The sequence below is a fragment of the Capricornis sumatraensis genome, chromosome 4 (assembly GCF_032405125.1).
Source record: "Capricornis sumatraensis isolate serow.1 chromosome 4, serow.2, whole genome shotgun sequence".
Lineage (NCBI taxonomy): Eukaryota > Metazoa > Chordata > Mammalia > Artiodactyla > Bovidae > Capricornis > Capricornis sumatraensis.
In genome coordinates this window covers 122,500,872-122,526,101 of record NC_091072.1, presented here as the reverse complement: position 1 = coordinate 122,526,101, position 25,230 = coordinate 122,500,872, and the positions used below count along the sequence as shown (strand labels likewise).

Below are 25,230 nucleotides of genomic sequence, written 5' to 3'. Positions count from 1 at the left end.
CATCCAGGTTTCTGATGGAGTGAAGGGAATCAATCAAAACAGTTAATAATTAACTAATACGCACTTGACTGGTTTACTGGCTCTACACTACTAAATGTAAGTATTGGTAAGACTCTCAGAGAAGCCGTTTACTATGGATCTTTTTTTTGCTACTTCTGGTTTTGTTGTGATGTTCACAATAGGATACAAGGTTTACATAAATTCAACCCATCTTTTGGATATTTCCCTTGTGGCTCAGCTGATAAAGCTTCCCTTGTGACTCAGCTGGTAAAGAATCTGCCTGCAATGTGGGAAACCTGGGTTCAATCCTTGCGTTGGGAAGATCCCCTGGAGAAGGGAAAGGTTACCCATTCCAGTATTCTGGCCTGGAGAATTCCATGGACTATACAGCCCATGGGGTCGCAAAGAATTGGACACAACTGAGCCATTTTCACTTTTTGGATGTTACCATCAACCTGTGGGACTGCTTAGCTTTTTTTTCTGAAAAAGGTAGCACCATCTGCCTCTGGCTATGAAATCTGTACCCTCCCATATACAATCAAACAGGAAGTCATGACATCTGAAACATGTACCTGTTAGAAAGGAAGACTGCATGTGCACAGGAGTGAACAACTCATGCTGAAGAAGGCAGCCTGTCAGTCTATGCAATTTATTTTGTAAGCACACAGGTCACAGAAACAGAAATGCCTCGAGGCCACCTCTTACTTTGTGAGCAGCTGGTTAGAGAGCAACTGCTTGAGATGCTGGGACAAGAGCTTCTTTTCTAGAGACAATCTTATCCATGCTCGAGCTCGTCCGACATCAGTCTTTATCTCACTCATGTTTTGAATATGCCTAAAGAATAGTAAAACAGCAAAGATGTAAATCCTAAGGCTAACGTTGAACTGGGAAAGAACTGAAGAATTACAGCACTTCGCACAGAAAAGTTATTTTCTACTTAGAGGAAACAATAGGCCACGCACCATTTATGCTGATTAAACTTTAAGTGTCCCATCTGAATCATGAAATTAGTCCCACATCAGAATTACCATTACAACATGACCATACAGACAATATCCTAAGATAAAGCATTTAACACTCATTTACTCTTTCAGGTTTTATTTTGTTCTTGTTTCATGCTTGCAGATACATATAAACTGGCAATTGGTTATCCCTGACCCTCAGAAAAATAAAAGTAATAAAACAGGCTGAATATTCATGCTCTTACTCAAAATAATTGTTCTACAGTTAAGTCTCTGCTACAACTTTAATTCACTGAATCATTTTTCAAATTGCCCTGACAACATCTGGAAAATATGAAATTTCATTTTCTATGGCATTAGAAGAAAAGCTGTATTATACTAATAAATTCAAAATTCTTCAAAATTTGAAAGACTTAGGATACTGTGTGCCCACAAATTGTGTGATCAACCTCCAAATGAATGTTACATATATGTATAAATTGGTATTCTATGTTGAAGTTGATGCTATGCCCAGCAGGACTGAATTAATCTTCCTAAATGATTCCCCTCCTAGGGGGAAAGAAGGATTGAGCAGGAAGGACAAACCTAAGGGACAGGGTAATTATAGAAACAGTACAATGAGTCACTGAAAAGTCTTTGTGATTGTGACCCACCATCCTTTCCTTTGATTTTTTTTTTTAAGTATAGAATGACTTATCTCAGCTGTAATAAATATTGCAGACTCTTTGATGATTCCAGCATTCGGAATAAGGAATAGCCTCCTTGTAAAACACCTCTCTCCCCCTGCCCAGTTTTATTGAGATATAATTGACACACAACATATAAGGTACACAACATAATGATTTGACTTATATAGATTATGAAATAATGATCACAATAGGTTTAGTGAACATCTACCATTTCTTATAGATACATTAAAGATATTTTTTTTCCTTGTGATTAGAATTTTTACGATTTACTCTTAACAACTTTCATTTACATCGTACAGCAGTGTTGTCTTGTCATGTTGCACGACACATTACATCCCTCAATTCATTTCAGTTGCTCAGTCGTGTCCGACTCTTTGCAACCCCATGAATCGCAGAACGCCAGGCCTCCCTGTCCATCACTAACTCCCGGAGTTCACTCAGACTCACGTCCATCGAGTCAGTGATGCCATCCAGTCATCTCATCCTATGTCGTCCCCTTCTCCTCCTGCCCCCAATCCCTCCCAGCATCAGAGTCTTTTTCAATGAGTCAACTCTTCGCATGAGGTGGCCAAAGTACTGGAGTTTCAGCTTTAGCATCACTCCTTCCAAAGAAATCCCAGGGCTGATCTCCTTCAGAATGGACTGGCTGGATCTCCTTGCAGTCCAAGGGACTCTCAAGATTCTTCTCCAACATATTACATCCCTACTAAGTACTTAAAACTCAGAGTTTACACTTTTTGACTGCCTTCAGACGATCTCCCTCCACCCCACGTTGGCCTCTGGTGAGCACAAACCTGATCTCTTTTTCTATGAACTTGTTTGTTTTTGCAGTATAACTGACCCACAACACTATGTTAGTTTCTGCTACACAACAGTGATATGATTTCTATACATTTCAAAAAGATCACTATAAGTCTAGCTGTCATTTGTCACCATACAACAGTATTACATAGTTATTGTCTATATTCCCCACACTACATTTCATACCTGTGACTAATTTATTTTGTTAACTGAAAGTTAGTACCTCAATCTTCCTCATTTATTTCTCTCCTCTCCCCAGACCCCTTTCCTCTTAGCAGCCACCTGTTTTCTGTATCTATGACTGATTATGTTTATTCATTCATTTTCTTTTTTAGATTCCACATATAAGTGACATCATGCAGGATTTCTCTTCACTTAGCATAATGTACTCTAGGTCCATCCATGTTATAATACACACATTCTTACTTCTCTCCTTCCCTCCTTCTCTCTCAATCCCTGGATGTAAAGATTTAGCCTCTCAATCCAGGGCACTGACATATGATCAAACACTCTTTTTTTATTCCTATTTGCTGGTTTAATGACAGGGGACTGAGGTGGGGCATCCTATCTGCTGCTTGGTTTCCAGTGGGGAGGACATTCAAGGGGGACATTTGAGAAAGCCAAGACATAGGGGGCGGGTGCTGGGCATCCTGGAAGTTCCTTCCAGGGGTGACCAGGAATATCAAATGGCACTGAGGCTGGTGCAGAAGCACTGGGCCTTCCTCCTGAGTTCTGAGGAGCCTGCTGACAGCCATGGCCCAGTGAGGCCTACCACTGCCCCTTCCTATGGTCCTCTAACTCCAGTCATCTGGAAAGAGCCAGGACAGATGAAGAGCCACTCTTCTTTCTTCCACTGGGGCTCAGTTTTGTGGACAGAAGCTGGCTCACTGGTTGCTGGGGATGGTCACAGTGTGATTCTCCAGCGCTCGTGGTTGAAGAATGTAACTGGGCCCAATGCAGCCATGGCACAGCACGGCCAGAGCCTTCAGCCGGTATTGTGATGCTGATGGTTATGGTCCCAAGGTCCTCCTGAAATGGGGTCAGACAGTGGGAAGGACAGGGAGACAGGCCAAGGTGGGTTGGGGTGGGGACCAGGTGCTCAGGGCTCAGAGCATGTGGCGTTCACCCACTGTCGGTCCCTTTGTACTGCAAGCCCACTCTCTTCATCAGCTCATCAGCCTCTGCGGGGCCTGGGCTACCATAGATGTAGGGGATGGGCTGGGGATTCTCGCGATCGATCTGGTGCAGCAGTGGGGTAAAGATGCGCCCGGCCTGCTGGAGCTTGCCACTGTGCACGAAGTGCATCTGGCTTCCACTGAAGATGTCCAGGATGAGGTGTGCTCATATGCATCAGGGAGCTTCATGTTCTTGTATCTTTTACTGTAAGTCAGGTCCAGCTCTGATTCCTCAGGGCTGAAGAACATGCCAGGCTTCTTGGTCATCACCTTGGCATACATGGCCTCCATGGGCTGCACATGGATTACCAGTTCATTGCGTTTGCATTGCTGCTAGAAGACATCACCAGCCATGTTTAGGAACTGAGACACACCTTGGTTTTGTGCTAATTCAGGGCTCTGCCGCAGCACAGTATGAAGGGCAGCCCGTCCCACCTCTCATTCCCCACAGAGAACATAAAAGCCGCAAAGGTGTCAGTGGTGGATCCACGGGGCACACTGGGGTCCTCTGGGTACCCTCTGGTGGTCTCACCTTCTTCAGTGGAGTTCTCCATATACTGGCTCAGGACCACATTGCTCACCTGCACCTTTGATATACATTTCAACACCTTGACCTTATCATCATGGATGTCATCTGAGTTGGTGTAGGCGGGCTTCTCCATGGCCACCAGATACAGGATCTGGAGGAGGGGATTTTGCATCACCTCCCAGATGATCCTAAATTCACTGAAGAAGCTCCACCAGCCCTCAGTGCCAAATGGCTCCTTGAAGGCTCTGTGCAGGCAATGTTGTCATGGTTCCAGGTGGGACCTGAAGATCCTGTTGACAAAACCTCAGCACCATGAGGTTCTGGACCACCTCCTTGCCCAGGTAGTGGTCGATGCAGTAGATCTGGTTTTCACAGAACAGGGAGGCTGTGTAGTCAGACAGCTGGTTGGAAATATGCAGGTCCCTCCCAAAGATCTTCTCCATGATGATACGGTTTTGTCTGGCTCACACAGGTGTCATGGATCTTCTTGGTGGCAGTCCTGTAGCCGCTGGGGGGCAAGGCCAGGTAGAAGAGGCATTGGCCTGTGGACCCTGGTACAGAGCGTTCATGCCACTGTTGAGGTGCTCCTAGGAAGCCACGTCATCATACTGGCTGGCCATGTAGGAGTTTGGGCAAAGAACTCCTCCAGCTTGGGCTCCTTCTCTGGAGTGGGCTCACTCTGCTTGCAGATGTTGGCCACTGTGAAGTGGGAGTGGGTGTAGCCCACAATGAAGGTATCTTTTGGCAGAAGCCATCCTGGAACAGCCACCAGATGGTGGGATAGATCTTCCTCTTGAAGAGGATATGTACATATTAAGATATATTGTCCCTGATTGATGGAAAGAATCGCTTTGGTACAGCTCTTCCCGCAGTATCCCACACGCCTGAGTCCGGCTCAGAGCCACCTGCTCTGCCATGATGCTCTCTGTGCTGGGTGCCCGGCTGTGGGTCACCTGTGGTCCCCAGTACTGCCCTTCCATGTCGGGGATGCCTTGTGAGTCCTCATGTGTTTGCACGTGTCCCTCCCCCCGCCACTTCCTCCTGAGGTTTGGTTTTCTCATGTGTCCTGGGCAGAGGGTTCCATTTCGGCAGTGTGGTCATGCCCCTCGATCCCAGTTGTGGGCCAGCCTTCTTCAGTGTACCCCCTACCCCTTGCTAAGGTCACCTGCTCAGGTCAAACCAGCCCTATTAGGCAGTCTCATGGTGGCTATTCCCCCAGCAGGGGCAGAGCAAGGGAGGCTCGCAGCTGCAGCTTCCTGTATGGGGCAGACTCCCTGGTGTCTGATCAAACACTTTTGATAAACAAAATGTAAAATAAAGCATTATCACATCACATGAGAGGCTTATAGAAGTGGCTGAAAAACACGTCAGAATGAGGAGATAAAAGAAAATTCTGTTGACATTTTCGTGTTAACCAACTTCACCTCATCTCTAAGAATTTTTTTCAGAAATTATGACAGACTTAATTTATCTTTAAAGGGCTAAGACCATTACACGTGGTCACAAATGAGGAAAACTGGGGTCAGGCAAGCTCCATTTACACCCTGATTATGGTGGTGGCAGCAGGGGTGGGCACTGGACAACCCACGTGGGCCAATATGAGCCTAGGAAACAGCATTGGTTGTTCCTCAACCCTGACATTGCCCAGATGAAACAGCTGACTAAAAGCAACACTGGGAAATGCTCAGGTATTTACTACTTAAAGTTCCACAGTACTTACAAGGTCCCTCTATGAGCTCAGTGCCAGATAAGAGTTCACAGGATCCAGGAATACCACGCTGTCAAAGTATATCCACCCAAAATGAATCTACATGAAGTTTGGTAAGTACTTATGTTGTATAATCTTTCCCTAAGTATTCTTACTGCTCTAACATAGTAAAATCTACTGAAATTAGTTTTATGATGGTCTTAAACTGCAGACATAATAGCTCAAGAATGTCAAAATGGGATATAATAATTTGAAAAACAATGTATGGTTAAGGAAAATGGGCAGGACTGGAATACATAAAGTGAAACGTATTTTCTTTAGGTGGCTATTAGCATTCCCCTCATAAAAATGTTTGCACTATTTTTTTTGGCAGGAGGCACGGGCATCAAGAGATGAGGCCACCAGACTCTTCTTAAACCCTTTGTTTACTGGCACTAGGGAAATTTCTTTGCCTAAAAGACTGCTTCCTAATGTAATTAATTGCTTTGTTGCAGAATCTTCAAAAGCTCACAGGATATCACCTGAATTGCTCAAGCTTGCATTCAAGGCCCATGAAGCCTTGGCCTCAACATATTTTCCTATTAAAAAATTCTACTCCAAGCAGTTAACTCATAGACTCTGTGTTTTAGTACCTGAAGTACTTACTTTTTTTGAGCTTCCTTATTTGATTCTATTCATGTTTGAAATCCCAGCTTCTTCTAGAAAGCTTTCCTTGACCTTGACAGCCTTCAATGATCTAATTTATGAAGTTCTATAGTCTAATTTGCATTTATCATGCACTGTCTGCTATTTTATCATTTTCTCCTGGTATACATATTTCTCATTTTGACAAAAGCTTCCTGAGAATGACGAGCCCAATACTTACTAGCCTTGCATCCCTGTTTGTTCCCTATAAGGCCTAATGTATATTAGAAGCTCAGAAAACTGTTGCTTTGTAAAAGTCTGTATCTAATTTTATGCTTTAAAACAATTTATGCTGTTATTAAACTTTAAATCTTTTAAAATTTTTTCTGTATAGTTATACCATTCGAATCTGTTTTTAATTGGAATAATTTTTATTATAGGTAACTACAATGACATTCATCATAATATTCTAGAAGTTATTACTTCTAAAATAGATCCTGTTAATTCACAGTAAAGTATATATAGTGTGTGGTTTAAATACCTTATTTACTTTATGTGTTTCCAACCCTGGTACAAAGCTTTCTAATTTTCATGTATTCTGTCTTACTTGATTGTCACAATATCTAGTGAGAGGGAGACCATCATTATTTCACTTCAAAGATGAGGAAACTGAGATTCGTCGAGACTAAGTGACCCACCCAAGACCTCAGAGGTAATACATATTATTCTATAGATGCCACTCATTTTCTACCAAGCATTTCTTCATGGTACTCACATTCTTGGAGAAGTTCTCCCTCTTCAGACCCAGAAGAAACAACTCCAGGTACCACCATGACTGGTGCTCCTTATCCGTCAGCTAGAACTGAATGGATAAGCAGCATCTACCTGATCTAAGCTGAGTCAATCAGATTTTCTCGCACAAACTGGAAAAACCAAGTCAGTCTTTGCTGAATGCTTAAAATAAGACAGGTGTCAAGGCCAGGGCTTGGGAGAGCATGTTCACAGTAAAGCAGAAAAGGAGGGAAAGGGGCAGAGGAGAGGAGAAGCACACACAAGTGGAGGTAAAAGCAGGGACAATTTACTTCCAGTGAGATGGACAAAGCTGTTTCCAATCCAGCAACAGTTCTTGGGCTTGGATTCTGGGAAATCCCTTGCATATCTCCCTTAAAGTGAAGTGAAGTTGCTCAGTCGTGTCCGACTCTGCGACCCCGTGGACTGTAGCCTACCAGGCTTCTCCGTCCATGGGATTCTCCAGGCAAGAATACTGGAGTGGGTTGCCATTTCCTTCTCCAGGGGATCTTCCCGACCCAGGGATCGAACCCGGGTCTCCCGCATTGGAGGCAAACGCTTTAACCTCTGAGCCACCAAATCCTCCCATAAATCCTCCTTTTTCCTGAAGCTAGTTTGAACAGGCTTCTGTTGCCTAAAACTGAACGATTCTTGAGAGGAGAAGCAACTAAGTTTGAATCCACATTTTCCGAATCCAAAACTGGTCTTTATTTCACTGTTATCACCAGTGAAAGCTAGTAATATTTATTAGAGAAATTAAGGAATTAGCCAATTTTAGTTTAAGCCCACACTCTGTAGTCATAAAAATTCCTCAAATATTCTTTCCTAGGGTAACAAAATTAATCATGCTTATTTTAACCTTAGTGGAGAATAAAGCTGATGCTCACAAGCACATATGCAAACATTATTTATAATAAGATAAAAGTGACCATCCAGTTTACTGTCAAGTAATTTATTCCCATCTTTATAGGAAAACCAAATACTTCTAAGATATACTTAAGATATCCTGCTCATTTGTTGACATATTCAGAGTATCTATACTTAGATAACAGTACTAACAATCTCCTCAATCATGTAATATTCTACTATACCCCTCATTATTAATTACATTTTGTCATTAACAATAAAAGTTGATTTGAATGTCTAGATGATATATGCATAGCTACTCTGGAAAGAAATTAGTAATAATGATAATGGCATAGTAATACTCCTCTTTTATATGTAGATAATCTGTATAATTATTTATTGTCCCAAGGCTTTCTCTTTGGAAGAAAAGAAATCATTCTATTATTGACAGTACAGTGATACCTAGTATCTATGAAAGTCCTGGGGAATTGTCAGAGATACTAAGATAAAGGGGATAGCCTGTAGACACATCTGTCCTCGACTCATGCCAGCTGCTGAGCAATCTGGTACCAAGACTCTTGACAACTACAGAGACTCAAAAGTCTCTAAACTGCCCATGTCTCTGCCTCAAGACAGACATTTGGGAGACAGGAGGTACTGGCAGGGCACGAGGCCAACAACGTGTGAACTCTGATATCTATGTAATCTAATCTTTAGAACACAATTTTTTTTTTTTTTTTGTTTATCTGTCAAAGTTTAGCATATTACTTAGGTATTTCTCTTTAAGGAAAAAGGTCCACATGAACTATCTAGATTGCAACTAGGGATTACAATGAAGATCTTGCCTAAGAACTTAGAAACAGAAATAAGCACATCCACTGAGATGTAAGTAAATATATTATGAATAAGGGGCTTCCCTGGTGGCTCAGTGGTGAAGAATCTGCCTGCTAATGCAGGAGACTAGGGTTTGATTCTTGGGTCTGGAAGATCCCCTGGAGAAGAAAATGGCAAACCACTCCAGTATTCTTGCCTGGGAAATCCACTGTAAACTTAATACTTTTTCCTCTGTAATTAATAAATTCTTGGGGAAAATACTTTTGAGACTATGCAAATATTCTTGTTTCAGCTTAGATGCTTCAAGCACTGATTTTTCTAATTCATTCTTCTACATTTATTAATTGGAGTGCTTCTGTAAAAAAGCTGTTCCACTGTATTCACTTATTTAACTATTTATATAGGAAAAGGCTCTTGGATATTCATTTTATTACTACTGTAAATTACTTTTTTTGCTCAAATTGTTTCAGCTTTGGCCATTTGGAGCTCTTTCAGGCTGGCTCCTCTATGTCTTTATTATGTAATCCCATACTTTCTGATGGAGAAGGCAATGGCAATCCACTCCAGTACTCTTGCCTGGAAAATCCCATGGACGGAGGAGCCTGGTAGGCTGCAGTCCATGGGGCCGCTAAAGAGTCGGACACGACTGAGTGACTTCACTTTCACCTTTCACTTTCATGCATTGGAGAAGGAAATGGCAACCCACTCCAGTGTTCTTGCCTAGAGAATCCCAGGAATGGGGGAGCCTGGTGGGCTTCCGTCTATGGGGTCGCACAGAGTCGGACACGACTGAAGTGACTTAACAGCATACTTTCTGAGCACTTCCTTACTTTTTGGCCTTACCAAAGATGCGCTTGGTTCATTCTATATTTTCCCTTCCTCAGTTCTTGGAATCAATCACTTCTCTAGATAGCCATGGTTCCTTTCATTGGAAAATGGTATCCAGAACCCAATCTGTGGGCACTAGCTGTGCTCACTATTGCTGGGGTATTACTACTTCTAGGCTCTCTCAGTGGAAAGAGCCTGGAAATATATCAGTGACTGCCCAGAGTAGGAAGCTAGGAGAGGGGCTGATGCAAAAGCAGTAGCACAAGGGGGTGATGGAACTGTTCTGCATCACAATTGTGTTTTTATGAAAACATATACGACTACACACCAAAAATGAATTTCACTGTATATACATTTAAGCAAAACCCCAAACAAAAATCACTAGGATGTGAAGGAAACCCCAAATGGAATACAAGGTAACAAATAAACCTAACACTATTACAAATGAATAATAAGACCACACTGAAGGGAGTGGAGAAAAAAAGAAGAAACCTAAGTTTTGGAAAACAGTATTCTGACTGGATACTGAAAGGTTAATGACAAAACTAAGCTGTGCAAACACTGTGCTTAGTTAGTACCTCTGTTTCTTACAGGGGTGTGAGGCAGCAATTTCAAAACTACCTTACAGGTTGCACAAATAAGTGAATATATTGCAGATAATGAGACCCAGGTTTCTCATAGTTTGAGAAAAAAATTACAAATAAGGGAGAAGGCTAGAATGATCCCTGTGGTACAGAACTGGAATCAGGGATATCATTATGCATTTATGGTCATAAAAATACACATACACACATACAAATAAATATAGAAACAGAAATAAATATAGATGTATATGTATGCATGAGTGCACAAACATACATTTATTTCCAGGACAATTTTGAGTGCTTTACATTTATTAACTCATTGAATATTTATACCAAAATTTTTAAGAGAAACACTATTATTTAATAGGTGAGGAAACTGGGAATATGAGCAATTGCCTTTGGCCACAGAGCCTAGTATGTGGCAGAGTTAAAACAGCAACCCTTGTGGGCTGGTTCCACAGTCTGAGCTCTCAATCAGCACGCTAGACCGCCTTTTATCAAATGAAGGGAGTTTATCAAGGCTGGACACCCCTCCCCAAACAAAACCAACAACATAAAGGAGATAAAAGTAAATATGCAGGAAACTGGAAGGAGTAGGGTAGCCTTATGTAATGTGATTCATCTCCTAATTAGGTTTTAGAAGTTTGGTCCTTGAGGTCACTGCTGCAAAGCTCTCAACAATCATCACCTTAAACTGATGGCTACTGTGAAATCAAGGCATAACACATGTGGTTTTATGTTTCCATTAAGAGAGGGGGAGTGCATTCCCCTCATAGAACTATTCATCTCTTGCTGACCTCAAAAGGAATCATAAGCCATATGAGGACAACTACATTTCATCTATCAAGCAATAAGAGCACTTAAGATATAAATATGGAAATGGATTCAGAAAACAAAATCCAACATTTACTGAACTCTTAGGATAAGCCAAGAACTTCTTGAAACTTTTATAATGGACTAACTTGTTTAAGTCTCATGAGCTAGACAACTGTTTTTATCTTTATTTGAGAGAAAGAATATGGGCAAACTCTGGGAGATGGTGAGGGACGGGGAAGCCTGGCGTGCTGCAATCCATGGTGTCACAAAGAGTTGGACACAACTTGGCAACTGAACAGCAACAAGAGAAAGAAAAACTGAGATAAAGAGAAGTTACAAAAAGTGCCTGGGATCACACAGCTTGTGTGAAGTCAGGATGTGCCACTACAGGATTATGATGCTACTCATAAAAGTTATGCTTTTCAGTTGTAAGCCTTTGACAAACCAAATAAACATCAATAATTAAATGTTGTAACATTAAACCCATATATTTTAAAAGTTAACTGAAAAGGACCCAAAATATTCAAAAGAAAAAACTTCTGTCTTCCTCATTCAATAAATCTATTTTAGGTATGTTGATACCTTTTAAAACTAGTAATTGCATGTGATAATTTTCAGATTTGCATTTGCTTCAGAGGAAATCTACGTGACAGATTTTTCTGCTGCGTAACTTGCTATTATTTGCAGATTTTTTGGTTTATATCTGGGGATAATAAGAATTTAAGGATACTAAAAAAGAAAAAAATAGAACAAAAGAAATTGTAAAATAATTTAGGGATATTTAAAAAACTCTTCTCAATTGCATTTTGCCTTTGGATTTAATGTCAGGAAAATCATAACAGTACAAAATTAAAATAAATGAGATTATAAAAAATGTTTTCTTCAGAATACATAGGCAAAAAATACCACAGTCACAGTTATTTGAGCAATTTATATGAAAACCATGAATATATCAAAAGTTATCACCATATGCTAGCACATATAACAAATACCTCATGTCTTGGATAAGAGAGACCCTGAGGGTTGGCAACATAACTCCTGAGTCAGATTTTCTTCTTTCTGGTCCAAGGGCAACTATGTAGAAAAATATCAGCAAAGTATTAGAAAAACAACAGTAAAGACTTAAAACAAAATCTACATGGTTCACATTCCACAAATAAGTACTTTGAAGCTATTTTGATATGAACAAATGTTAAAGATAATAAAAAAGCTCAAATTTGTTTACCCAAATATTCCTACTTTATGATTACAGTAAACCAACTATTTTCTTCCTAGTTAATATGGGGCTTTATCTGAAAATTTTAAATGAATCATAAGAACCCACATAGCAAATAAGACAATGTGTGTACATTTTGGCCAGAGGGCCAGTCATTTTCTAAAGTTATCATTCTAATAGTTCTGAATAACTACAGGAAAGCAGTGTCTGTAAATTAACCTAAGTACGTGAATCATCTCTGGTCTCGTTAGCTACAATCATAAAATTTTCCTTTCGAAAATATGTTTAAAAAGAAAAACTTGAGTTTGGATTCTTTAGTCTGATAAGTTTCTACTTCAAGTTCAGAATCCAAGTAACAATATGTTTATCATACAAAGTGAGTAACCTAAATGGACAGTTAGAAGTATAATGTCTATGAGTCATTCTCTTATGAAGCCTGAAGAGCTAACATTTATGTAAGAAGGAAAGATTATTCTTTTATATAACAATGGCTAAACAATCAATTAGTGGCTAATATATTGTAGTTGGGCTTCCCTGGTAGCTCAGTGGTGTCAATGTGGGAGACTCAGAATCTTCCCTGGGTCAGGAAGATCCCCTGGAAAAGGAAATGGCAGCCCGCTCCAGTATTCTTGCCTGGGGAATACCATGGACAGAGGAGCCTGGTGGGCTGCAGTCCATGGGGTTGCAAAGAGTCAGATACGACTTAGGGACTAAACAGTAACAACAATATTGTTTGAGTGCTCAATCTCACTGTAAGTGAGGTTCCGTGGAGTTCAGTGCCCTTTATTTCTATTTCCTTATCTGTAAAAGAAAACTAAATTGCAACATAACACTTGGCAAATACATCATAAAATGAGAATTAAGGATGAGGGTTTTCACTATACATTAAACTTACATTTTCTCAGTTTTTAGACACATTCTACTTTCGGGGGCTAGGCTACACTATCGGAACACCTAAGTTTATATGAAGCTGGCAATGAAGGAAGACAGGGAACATTTTGGTGGATAAGGATCTGCAAGATTTTGGCACTTGATGCAAGAAGCTCAACTGATACTTGGCAGGTATAACATAAGTGAACATTGATGGAGTTGCCAGGACAAAAAGAATGTAGCCGACCAACCTAAAGGCAGTTCTTTTGAGGGCCTGCCATATCAAATAGGTAATAAATAGGGCATCTGTCTTGGCAGTCTGTGGAGGGAGTTTTCGATGGGTCACTGAAAACACTGGTTGATCTCAATACCCAACAGGTAACAGACACGAAAGACACTATTTCAGAGATTTGCAGGCAATATGCTGTTTGTCTTCCTGTTTGAGACTATTACCACTTAAGTGTGTTAATTAATGAAATAACATCCCTCTTATTGGAGAGAAAGTGAAATGCCTCAGAGAATGCCTCTACACCCTAGATGATTAGACAGCATGTAAGATGGCCACACATGTGGTAAGAAATGGGTTGAGAAGAGAAAAAGAAAAAGACTATGAGGCAGGAGAAAGGAGCTGAGTTACCATAATCTGGCAACTTGACCAGAGGAAGACAGGACTATAGAAGGAATCATGCCTCAGGGGGGCAGAGAACAAGTGAGGTACTAAATAACAGAGGAGCTTGACATTTAAAAAAGCAGCAGCATCCACAAAAAGAACATTCACAGGTCTAAGCATGTTCTAGGAATCCTATTTTGGAATCCTCTTTCCAAGCCACCCTTCACTGATCAGTATTCCTTTTAAAAATATATATATATATATTTTTAATTAGAAGGTAATTGCTTTACAATGTTGTGTTGGTTTCTGCTGTACAAGGATGTGAATCAGCCATAAGTACACATATATCCTCTCCCTCTTCAGCCTGCCTCCCATTCCCGCCATCCCACCCCTCTAGGTCATCACAGAGCACCAGGCTGAGCTCCTAGTGCTATACAGCAACTTCCCACTAGCTATCTGCTTTACACATGGTAGTGTAGATATGTCAGTACCACTTTCCCCTTCCCCCACTGTGTCCACGAGTCCATTTTCTTTTTTTTCTTTTTCACGAGTCCATTTTCTATGTCTGCATCTCTGTTCCTGCTTTGCAAAAATGTTCATCAGTACCATATTCCTTAAACACACAATATACTTTTTCATGTCTTCATGCAATTTGTTAAAGGCTTTTGCTTTTACAGTGTTTCTGTATTTTTCTCCTTCTTTATGGCCTGTTTATCACCTCAGGTTGAGAGCAGTACAGCATAATGGTTAAGAAGATGGTCTTCCCAAACCCTACAGAGGAATTAATAGCTCACTGACCTTGGGGAGGTCATTTAACCCCTCTATGGTCTGTTTCATCACCTGCAAATTGCGGACAGTCACAATACCTACCTTATTCAAACAGATGTAAAACACTTATAACGGTGCCTGGCACAAAGTAAACTCTCAAAAGAAAAAAAAAAGAAATTTAGCTTTAATTTTGCCTCTGTGTGAAATCTTTCCTGACTATACTTTCTCCCCTAGGCACATTGTTAGGTAAGTTATTCCCTTTCTCCTGTGGGACTTTTAATACTGCACCTCTATCACAAACCAATCACAATTTAACACTTCTGTTACTCTTATTATTAAATTACATGCCTCTTGAGGCTTGGTTATATCCTATTCTTAGAATATCTAGCTGCTACTGCTGCTAAGATGCTTCAGTTGTGTCCGACTCTTTGCGACCCCATAGACAGCAGCCCACTAGGCTCCTCTGTCCCTAGGATTCTCCAGGCAAGAATACTAGAGTGGGTTGCCATTTCCTTCTCCAATGCATGAGAAGTTAAAAGTGAAAGGAAAGTTGCTCAGTCGTGTCCGACTCCTGGTGACCCCATGGACTGCAGCCTACCAGGCTCCTCTGGAGGCCCCCTCAAAATGCTGAGCAAATACTCACTGAGGAAGATAAGATTATTTAGGGCCAGATGGCAGAAGCTTAAATAATGAGTTAGAAACATCTAGAAATCCTAGGGAGGGGAAAGAGATTTTGAAAAGAAACGATATGCTTCTCAGTGCTTTTTTTTTGGCCACATGCTACAGCATGTGGGATCTTACTTCCTGACCAAGGACTGAACCTGCATCCCTGCAGTAGAAGTGCAGAGTCTCAATTACTGAACCTCCAGGGAAGTTCCCTACTGCTTTTTAGTCAGTTAAGCAGAGTGACAGCGTGACGGGGTGTGTGTGCACTTAGTCCCTCAGTCACCTCTGACTCTCTGCGACACCACGGACTGGAGCCCGCCAGGCTCCTCTCTGCCCATGAGATTCTCCAGGCAAGAATACTAGAGTGGGTAGCCATTTCCTTCTGCAGGGGATCTTCCCAACTGAGGAATCAAACCTGGGTCTCCTGCTCTGCAGGCAGATTCTTTACCATCTGAGCCAGGGAAGCCCAGTGTAATGGTACAAATGCTACAAGGCAGATGAGCTAGAAGTTGTTCCAGAGGCCAGCTTGTAGATGAACTAAGACAGTGGCAGGCAGTGAAAACAAAGAGGAGAAATATGCAGTGGAATTAAATAACTAGATTAAGGGTAAGCAAGACTCAAGAGTCAAAACAATATTAAGTATGAATATAAACTGTTTTACTATATAGTATTCCATAATCATAACTTTCCTTTATTTAATCTTGATTTTGCAAATAAAAAGAATGAGGCTCAAAGAGGTTAAGATATCTGCCCCCCAAATTCCATTAATTAAAAGGGGTAGAGTATTCTGATGTCATGTCCAGTGGACTGTTACATTAAGGATGACTTTCTGGCTTGCCTGACTGAGAAGAGGGTTATGATGTCATTAAGTGGAACTGAGAAGAAGGAAGAAAGTATGATTGGGACAGGAGGGAGAGGTGCTAAGATAATGAGTTTGTTTCAGGATGAGTTGAGTTTGAGGTCCCACTGGGCTATGGATGTCTAGGAACTAGGGCTGGAGATAGAGATTTATGAAAAATCTGCTAATGGGATAGATTGATGATAACAGTGCATTAGCTGTCAACAAAAAGATGCTGATGTCCTAACCCCCAGTACTTCTACAATGAATGTCTGTTGTTCAAGCCATCCCATTTGTGGTCCTATATAATGGCAACTGCGGGAAATTAATTAATACAGTATTTTATTACTAAACTTCGGAGGAAAGTTTAGAAGCCTGTGAACAAAAATGCAGATTAGGAATTAAGGAATAAGGCCATAGTTTTAATCTAGAGATCTAAAATCTAAGAAAGTTTCCATGAAGTCTCTTCTAGACAGAATAAAAATTTATAAACTATTCAAATGTATATTTCTATCAGTATTTCTTTTTTTTTTTTCTGGCTACACTGCACAGCTTGCAGGATCTCAGTTCCCACCAGGGATTGAACCTGGGTCACATCAGTGAAACTCTGGAATCCTAAACACTAGTTCAACAGGGAACTTCTTCTTAGTATTTCTTAATTCACTATACTCAAATGCAAAAGGCTACTTTCTCCTTCAATACAAATACTGGTTTAATACTCAGCCACAGAAATGTCCTTTGTATTCTGCCTGCAAGAATACTACCGCATAGACAGCAAGTAGACAGAGCATAGAGACTGCATGTATTGTTTTATAGAGTCATAATATACCCATGGGCAGGTAAGTAATTAAAGAAACTTTTGATGTAAGACCTTTAAAGAGTGACTCCAAATTCTTGGCTAGATCTAGAATAAACCATTTAAACCATAAAAACCATTTAAATAGAAACAGTCATTTCTATTCCCTTCTGCATTCTACCTCCCTCCTTGCCAACTGTTTTAAAAGTGCATTTAAAGTTTAGTTGAAACTTATCTGAGGATGCAAGGTTTGGAGACAACACCCATGTCTAAGCTGGTCCACATTTTAAAGGTAGAAACTTTGGGGTGATATATCAAGAATGGTCCTCTTTCTAGAATCAACTGCATTCTGAGATCCTCTCTCTAAAACAGGATTTCTAACTACTAGGTACAGTGACTTGGTCAAAATTTGATGAAGTCAAAATTAAGACAGTTTTAAAAGATATGGAGGGAACTTAAGCACACATTACTAAGTGAAAGAAGCCAATCTGTAAAGGCCTCATACCACATGATGTCAACTATATGACACTCTAGGTAAGGCAAGACTATGGAGACAATTAATTAAAAAGATCAGTGGTTGCCAGGGGTTAGAGGAGAGGGATGGATGAATAGGTGGAACACACGATTATTAGGACAGTGAAGTTACTCTATATTACACTATAATGGGGGATCCATATCATTAACACGTATCTGTCTAAACCCATAGTACGTATGACACATCAAGAGTGAATCCTAATGTAAATAAACTATGGGCTTAGGGTGCTGATGTGTCGACGAAGGTTCAACAACTGTAAGAAAGGTACTACTCTGGGAGAAGCAGGATAATGAGGGAGGTTATGCACGTGTTGGGGCGGAGGGTTTAGGGGAAATCTCTGAACCATCTATTCAATATTGCCATGAACCTAAAACCGCTCGAAAAATAAAATCTATCAAAAAAATTTAAGGCAGTCTACCCTGCTATGGTCCTCTTGCTAACACAGACTTTTTCCATTCTTCTACAATCCTTAAAATGTCTGATTCTTGTTTAGGGCTGCTTCCTGGCTCAATGCTAGTAAGAGCTGTGTTCAAATCCACTGTGAATCTCCAAGGACCTGGAGGATCTTTGCATAATATGAAGACGCATACTGTTTACTGCCATTAGTTAGGAAGCTAAGTAGTTGGCAAACAAACTATTTTTTTGGAAAAAAACAAAACACCAGATTTAAAATCATTAAAGTCAGGGAACTGGTAATTTTTGTATAATTAGAACATACTGTTTCTCAATAATGACTTTTATTTTTAAACTGATGTTTTTATATACATTTCACACTGTCATATTTTTAAGTCCTACACTGTCATATTTTTAAGTCCTAACTTCATGGGCTGAATCATCACAAGTGTTAGAGCAATATTTATCAAATCCACCCCTCCAAACAGACAGTAAATTTGATTTCAAAAGCTACACAGCTTACATTAATCCTACTTAGGATCAGTATAATATTTAGCTTATGTTTATTCTTAGATCACCAGCCCTTCACTGACATTTGGCAGTGCAGCACAATGACCGCATGAGGCTTTGACACATTCTGTATTTCTGAGCCCTGACTTGAGTTTTACTAGTGTCATTACTGACTGCCTGAAGCGCCCTGCAAATGGCTGAGTCTCTGGTCTCCAGCTCAACCACCCATGATTTGGTTATTCAAAGCCATGAACTTCCTGGTGTTGCCTGGTAGCTGCTCACTCTAACAGATGGACATTCTCACACGCCTGTTTAGTGGAAGTCAAATGCCTCCCTGCCTAACAAAGCTTGGTTTTTGCAACATTTCATACTACAAATGGTTATTTCTTCCTAAGAATTTATTCTAATTAGGGTAAACTACCTTAAATATGGTCTTATGTCTGAATTGCTAAATTTTCCATGAACTTGGGTAAATATTAGAGATAATTTCAGATACACTAATGCATTTTTACTTTTTCAATAGGAAAAGGGACAAATGGACACTAGAGAATGCTTTTAAGCTTGATCTCAATCATTATAAATACAGTTACATTATGGGACATTAGAACTTTGACATTCTGTTTAGAGGAGGTCCAGGGCAATGGCACCCCACTCCAGTACTCTTGCCTGGAAAACCCCATGGATGGAGGAGCCTGGTGGGCTACAGTCCATGGTGTCGCTAAGAGCCGGACACAACTGAGCAACTTCACTTTCACTTTTCACTTTCATGCACTGGAGAAAGAAATGGCAACCCACTCCCGTGTTCTTGCCTGGAGAATCCCAGGGACGGGGGAGCCTGGTGGGCTGCCATCTATGGGGTCGCACAGAGTCGGACACGACTGAAGCGACTTAGCAGCAGCAGCAGCAGCAGCAGGGCAATGTAGTATCCAGTTCCTATTCCTAGCTGTCTCATTGGATACATTGAAAAAGCAGGTCTCCAATAATAAATACCATTTTTAGAGTAGTACTGCCCTCTAGAGGCAGTGAGGGGAATGGAAATAGTGTGCTTCAATCATACTTGCAATGCTTTCTTTTCCTTCTTTTTCAAAAAATATGTATTTTTTTGGCTGTGCTGGGCCTTTGGCGTGGCACATGAGATCGTCAATCCTTGTTGCTGCACGTGGGATCTGTAGTTGTGGCATGTGGGATATAGTTCCCTGAGCAGGGACTGAACCCAGGCCCTTGCATTACGGGCATGGAGTCCCAGCCACTGGACCACAGCGAAGTCTCTGCAGTGCTGTATTTCTAAAGTTAGTGGTTGGCTTATGAGGTTTTTTTTTTTTTAAATAAGCCTTTAAAAATATTTTTTCAATGTCTAATTCACAATTTTAGAAAAGGTTCCCAAATAGCTGATTCAATATAGAATATTTTATCTCTAACTCTCTACTATCTACTAACTCTCTACTATTACTTCTTTTTATGAAATAGATGGTTATTTTGCTTAAAGAAAAACAAGCTCCTTTTTATGAAAAACATACAACAGGTAGAGCATCTACGAATCCTATATAATTAAAGAGCTAATGAATCATGACAGTGTAACGTAAGATGTCTCATAAATTGAAGAATATGATTTCTGAAGATTTTTGAAATATATATATATACACACACACATTTTCTCCCCTGAAAGATTATTAACAATGTGATAAAACTTTTATTCAAGAAAAAATCAGTATACACCATACCCTAATACTGGTTAGAGTAGGGAAACTACTTATATGATTCTTTACACTTTATTAACTCCGGAGGTTGGTGATGGACAGGGAGGCCTGGCATGCTGCAATTCATGGGGTCGCAAAGAGTCGGACACAACTGAGCAACTGAACTGAACACCTTATTAGAGGTTTTCAAATGTTATCTGATTTGATCAACATTATAGCCTTGGCATGGCTAATATTATTTTCCCAATCTGTGGATGAGGAAGCTGAAGATCAAAAGGTCAAGGGACTTTCCCCAGGTCTCAGAGTTAGTAATATTCCTCCTCCTACTCCACCCACTAGTGGCAAGATGGGGTGAGTGGCAGTTTGAGAGAGAGAGAGGTGAAGACAAAGCCATAGGGACTGATTTTTTCACATGGTCCACTGCTGCCAGTGCTGTAGAAACAATCAAGCCAATGAATTCTCACCTGGCGACTCTGCAAGGTGCTCTTGTTTCTCTTCTCTGTCCTGAAACTGAATTAAATGTGACCACAAAGCTGACTTCCCCTGAAAGTACAAGGTATATATAATTTTTCATTTTATAAGAAAGAATCCATTAAAAAATAACTTCTCATCAAAACCATTCACATTGAAATGCCAATTATGAAGCTGGGAAACTGAAGTTCATCCATTCCTAGCTATGTGACATCCTGAGCATCCTGCTCCATGTGTGGTGAGGGCCATCCTTTGCCTCACTGACAAGGCTGACAGCAGCCTGGCGAAGGTCAGCAAAGCAAAGGCCAGAAGTGCAGGCATGGAAATTCCCAACTTCAGCTGGGCTATTACTTCACTGTATGTAACTAGGGCTGTCTACACTGGCCACATTAGTAACCGTGGAATTAAAGGCTCTAGCAACCCAGAATGTATTTGTGTCTGCAAAACATGTTTGAATGTATGCAGGAGCAATGAGGGAAGAAAAGTGGGGCAGGAGGAGAAACAGAAAAGATGAGGAAGAAAGAAAGATGCACACAGCAGGGGGAAAAAAAAAAAGCAGAAAGGGAGATAAGAGGGACAAAAGCAAAGTAAGCATCTAATTTTTCCACCCTGAATTACCAGACAACTTAAAATGGCAAAGAACTAATATTTCGATTTTTTTCTTAAACAGTGATGAAAGTAGATACTTCATGGAATCTTCAGTGAATATAGTCCCTGCAGTGAATGTGTTTTGTGTTATCTTTTCCTGTACTAGGAAAGGAGCCCCAAACTACTTGCTAATCACGGGTTGTATTTTCTTTTTCTGGAATTAAAATGTCTGTGGTATATTTCTCATTATCCTGTGACAAAGGGACTTATCCTTTTATTTTCATGTTTTTTTTCCTTTTTGTTACTTTTCTTAACAGGACTTCTAACTGGTCCTGTCAGCAGGGCCTCTTGAACCTGTTACCTGCTTGACTTGCAAGCCATGGCTCCATATCCTTTCCAACAGGTCACAGAGGCTGGCAATCAGGGTGTTCTCCTCCAAGCCAGTTATGTTTGCTTCCCCATGGCCCAGTTCCACTGCTTCATGTCCCATCTTCTCCACCAACATGCGTTTCGTCTGAAAATATCACATGTGGTCTCAAGTGTTATTCCAGCAATGAGGCCAAAAGCCATCAAGTCAATTCCTGAATGAGGAGACCTGGGATCCCTTCACTATTTTTCTAACTGCAGATTTTGAATCACCTTGAGGAAAGTGTCTTAATCTCTGTGGTCAACAATGAATAATATCATGTATAACTTTCAGAGAAATAGAGAGCAACTGAAGAGAGATTCTGATGCTATTTTAAAGTATCCTCATGAAAAGGCTTATGTACAACAATTCAGATTACTAACTTGAATAACATTGGGCAATTACCACCAGATCTACTATATATCATAGAATCTGAAACTCCATCCTGCCACCACCACTCATGCTCCATCTTAGCACACTAAAGATATTCACATTTAAGTTTTGATTGCACTTAGGCAAAAACCACAATACAAACAGGCAGTTCTAAATTTTTTCAGAATTCTCTAATTTGTAAGTGAAGCAGACCTCTTTTTTTCCTTCTTCATTTTCCCTTTCATCTCTTCTCTGGAATGAGTATGTACCAGAAAATGGAAAGGAAATGGAAATCAGTTTCAAGTACGCTAACTTATAGTAGACTTAACTGTCCTCATAAAATGTAAGTGAGTGAGAATCTAGTTACTTTAGGCAAGGACCATGTCTGTGTGATTCAGCATTGCAAGCTGATGCGGACACAGTGCATTTACTCAACACAGAGAAGGTACTCAAGAAATGACTGTCAAATAAATGAATGAAATTATTGGCTAAAATGATGTTCTGAGTTTTGTCGACTTGTAGTGCTACCTCTGATAAACACAGATATCTGAGAGGAGACTCATGTACAGAACACACAAATCTACAACACAGCTAAGATCTTCTTCCCTATGGGTATATGCACACACATATGGCACAGATGAGGTTCTACACAGGTTCACACAGAGATACATACAAACACATACAAAACATGTGCTGCCTTTCACATAAGTTGACAACATCCCTGACAGAGAACTTCTGATTGGCTTAATATCTGTCCATGTTGGAGAGGAAGACAGCAACAGCTGAAAGGTGAGAAAAACTGTGCAGGGCTCCCATGTCATTGATTCTGTGGTGACAGACAGAACCCGCAGAGGTTCATGACTTTAGTAAAGAGCTCACGAGGTTTATGCCACAGTATTAAGTGTCTTTCTAATGAAGCTAAAGACTCAAGTGGGGGTTGGCTCAGTTTTTTTAGCTTCGCACATGGAGCGAACATGAATGCGCACTGTCCTGCACCAGTGAGTAATACGTACCTTCATTCTACATTCTTTTAATAAGCCTTCTACAAATTTCCAGTTGGTTTGTGCAATCACCGCAGGAGAGAGGTCTGACAATTTGGGTTGCCTCAGGTTTTTTCCTAAACTTCGTGCCTCTTGCATGTATTTCTAAAAATTAAAGAGTATTTTTAATGCATAAACATCAGATATTCTTCTAACCTTCTTAACCTTAAAAATAAGTGCAGGAACAAAATGCAAAAAAAGGCTATACATCTATATATGTGCAACAGCAGTTCAAGGTTTAGTACACTGAAAGGCAGAGGGTAGTCACACTCCCTCTACTGTTAGTCCCGTGAAAATGAGTGACACAAGCCACAGCAAATAAAAACTCATTCAGTCTTTTACTGGGAATACCCAGTGTGTGATTAGTTGGGATCATGGCTGGGATGGAAAAATTGGGGTGTCTGAATGAACATCAAACCTATGGTTTTCCAGGAACCCAGTGATTCTCAAATTACTGGTTTCCTCCACCCATTTCCCCACAAATCAAGAGCCTCGAGGTACTTCCAGCCTCTTGGGGAGTGCTGTCCTTTGTTCTAATCAAGTCACAACAGTAAATTAAGCCAGCTCTGGAAAATGGCTGCAATGAATTTTATGACCTCAGGCATACGTGCTTATTCATAAAATGGGCATAAAACAAGCCCACCTGCCTCATAACAAAGGCTAGGCGACCGCTCTGAAAAGTATCATGTACTCTCAATGTAGGAGGTGACCTCTCATTTCCAAGATACTTCGCAACATCCGTACTTTGCCTTGTTCCATGGTCAAAATAAATCAGAAATATCATATCATTTTAGGAGACATCAACGGCTCAGAGAGGACCACAGAAACTCAGACCACTGCTCTTGAACTTTGGTTAGTGAATTTCCAGTAAGAGAAGCACTACATATAATTAGTTCAGGACAGCTGTTATCTTTCTTCTTTCTGTGGCACCTGTGAAAGCTCATCCGGATACCTTATGTTGGTGTCAGGACTGCAGGGCAAAATCTCCAAGAAGTCTAAGTGTCTTAGGTCTGTATTTAGAGAATAATTGCTCTAATTATATAGTAAAACCAGCAGTTTATTGGAGTGAGAGAGACTGCAAGTCAGCACATCCTCCCACAGACACATATGTGAAATCTATCTTTACTATCTTAAGGGAAGATTTGATAGTATAAGAAAAATATGTGTAAAATCTTTTGCATTCTTTAAATAAAAGAGAGTTTTTGCACATTTAACACATTTCCCCTTTGGAAGAAAAATAACCCGCTAAATTTAGTACAATTGTTAAAAATCTCACCAATTAGGGATTCAACAAAGCCATTTACCTTCTACTTCCCAACCCTCCTGACAAAAGGCAGCATTTACAAAATAATCTCTTTTTTAGTGTACTTATTTTAAGGATGGACTTAAAAATTAAATGGACTCTGCACACGGTTAGTTGTGTATATTTCTTCCTGCTTGAAATCCTTTTTAGAGGGTAAAAGGAAGAGGGAAAATTGACAATGAGAGGCAACAATCTCCACCAGGGAAATTAAGTGTAACAGAGTTGTGTGAAACATCCTGAAGGTTAGTACACATAAAAGCAGGAAATGAAGAATTTCAGAAAAATAAACCCGAGATATAAGACAGGGATCATATATGAGACTATAATTACCTCCATTTCCTATCATTTCAGGTTGTACTAATGTTATTTGGAACATTACAACTTAGAGATAAATGGTTGGTAAAAACAAATGTTAACTGCTAATGTTAAAAGGGTTCTGTTTCTCCCCAGGCCTCAATTCCTCCATCTTTAGGACTGTGCAAATACAGAGAGAACCACTACAAGACCCAATTCTCAAGAACAGTGAAGTATCACACGTGGCTTAGGAAGAAATACACTAGCTACAATGAAAGAAGTGAGGTACATGACAAAGCAAGAGGATAGGAAGAAGCCTCAGGCATTTTCCTTTTCTCTGAAATATATGACCAGATTTTTAAAAGTCAATAATTGGATTAAAAATTAACCACTGTTTAAAGTTTAGGTTCTATTTTATAATATAAATGACAGCAAGCTAGAATGGGGCTGTCCTTTGAGTGGCCATATTCACTGATCAGCCAGCACATACGAGGCAGATAAAGTATTAGCCAACAGTGAATTCCACGGAGCCACATGCAAACTCTCCTTCTGAGCACTTTGTTGAAGCCACAAAACAAGTCACATTCCATGGACATGTGCAGAATGAATACAGGGGTGGCTAAAGACCCCTTCTCATAGCAAGAAGTGAGGCTGCTTATGTATACTGAAAAA

General features: G+C 40.3%; 1 protein-coding gene and 1 pseudogene across 1 annotated transcript in view; both read right to left on the bottom strand.

The window, feature by feature from the left end:
* DENND5B (DENN domain containing 5B) overlaps positions 1–25,230 on the bottom strand; it is a 223,163-nt gene that overhangs the window by 16,261 nt on the left and 181,672 nt on the right. Inside the window, exons 9-13 of the mRNA XM_068970701.1 lie at positions 22,935–23,066; positions 21,505–21,657; positions 20,549–20,627; positions 12,178–12,259; positions 706–834 (exon numbers count right to left, since the gene is read on the bottom strand). Of these exons, the coding sequence (XP_068826802.1) occupies positions 706–834; positions 12,178–12,259; positions 20,549–20,627; positions 21,505–21,657; positions 22,935–23,066 (575 nt within the window). The remainder of the gene's footprint in view (positions 1–705; positions 835–12,177; positions 12,260–20,548; positions 20,628–21,504; positions 21,658–22,934; positions 23,067–25,230) is intronic.
* LOC138077982 (glucose-6-phosphate 1-dehydrogenase-like) lies at positions 3,575–5,082 on the bottom strand (annotated as a pseudogene).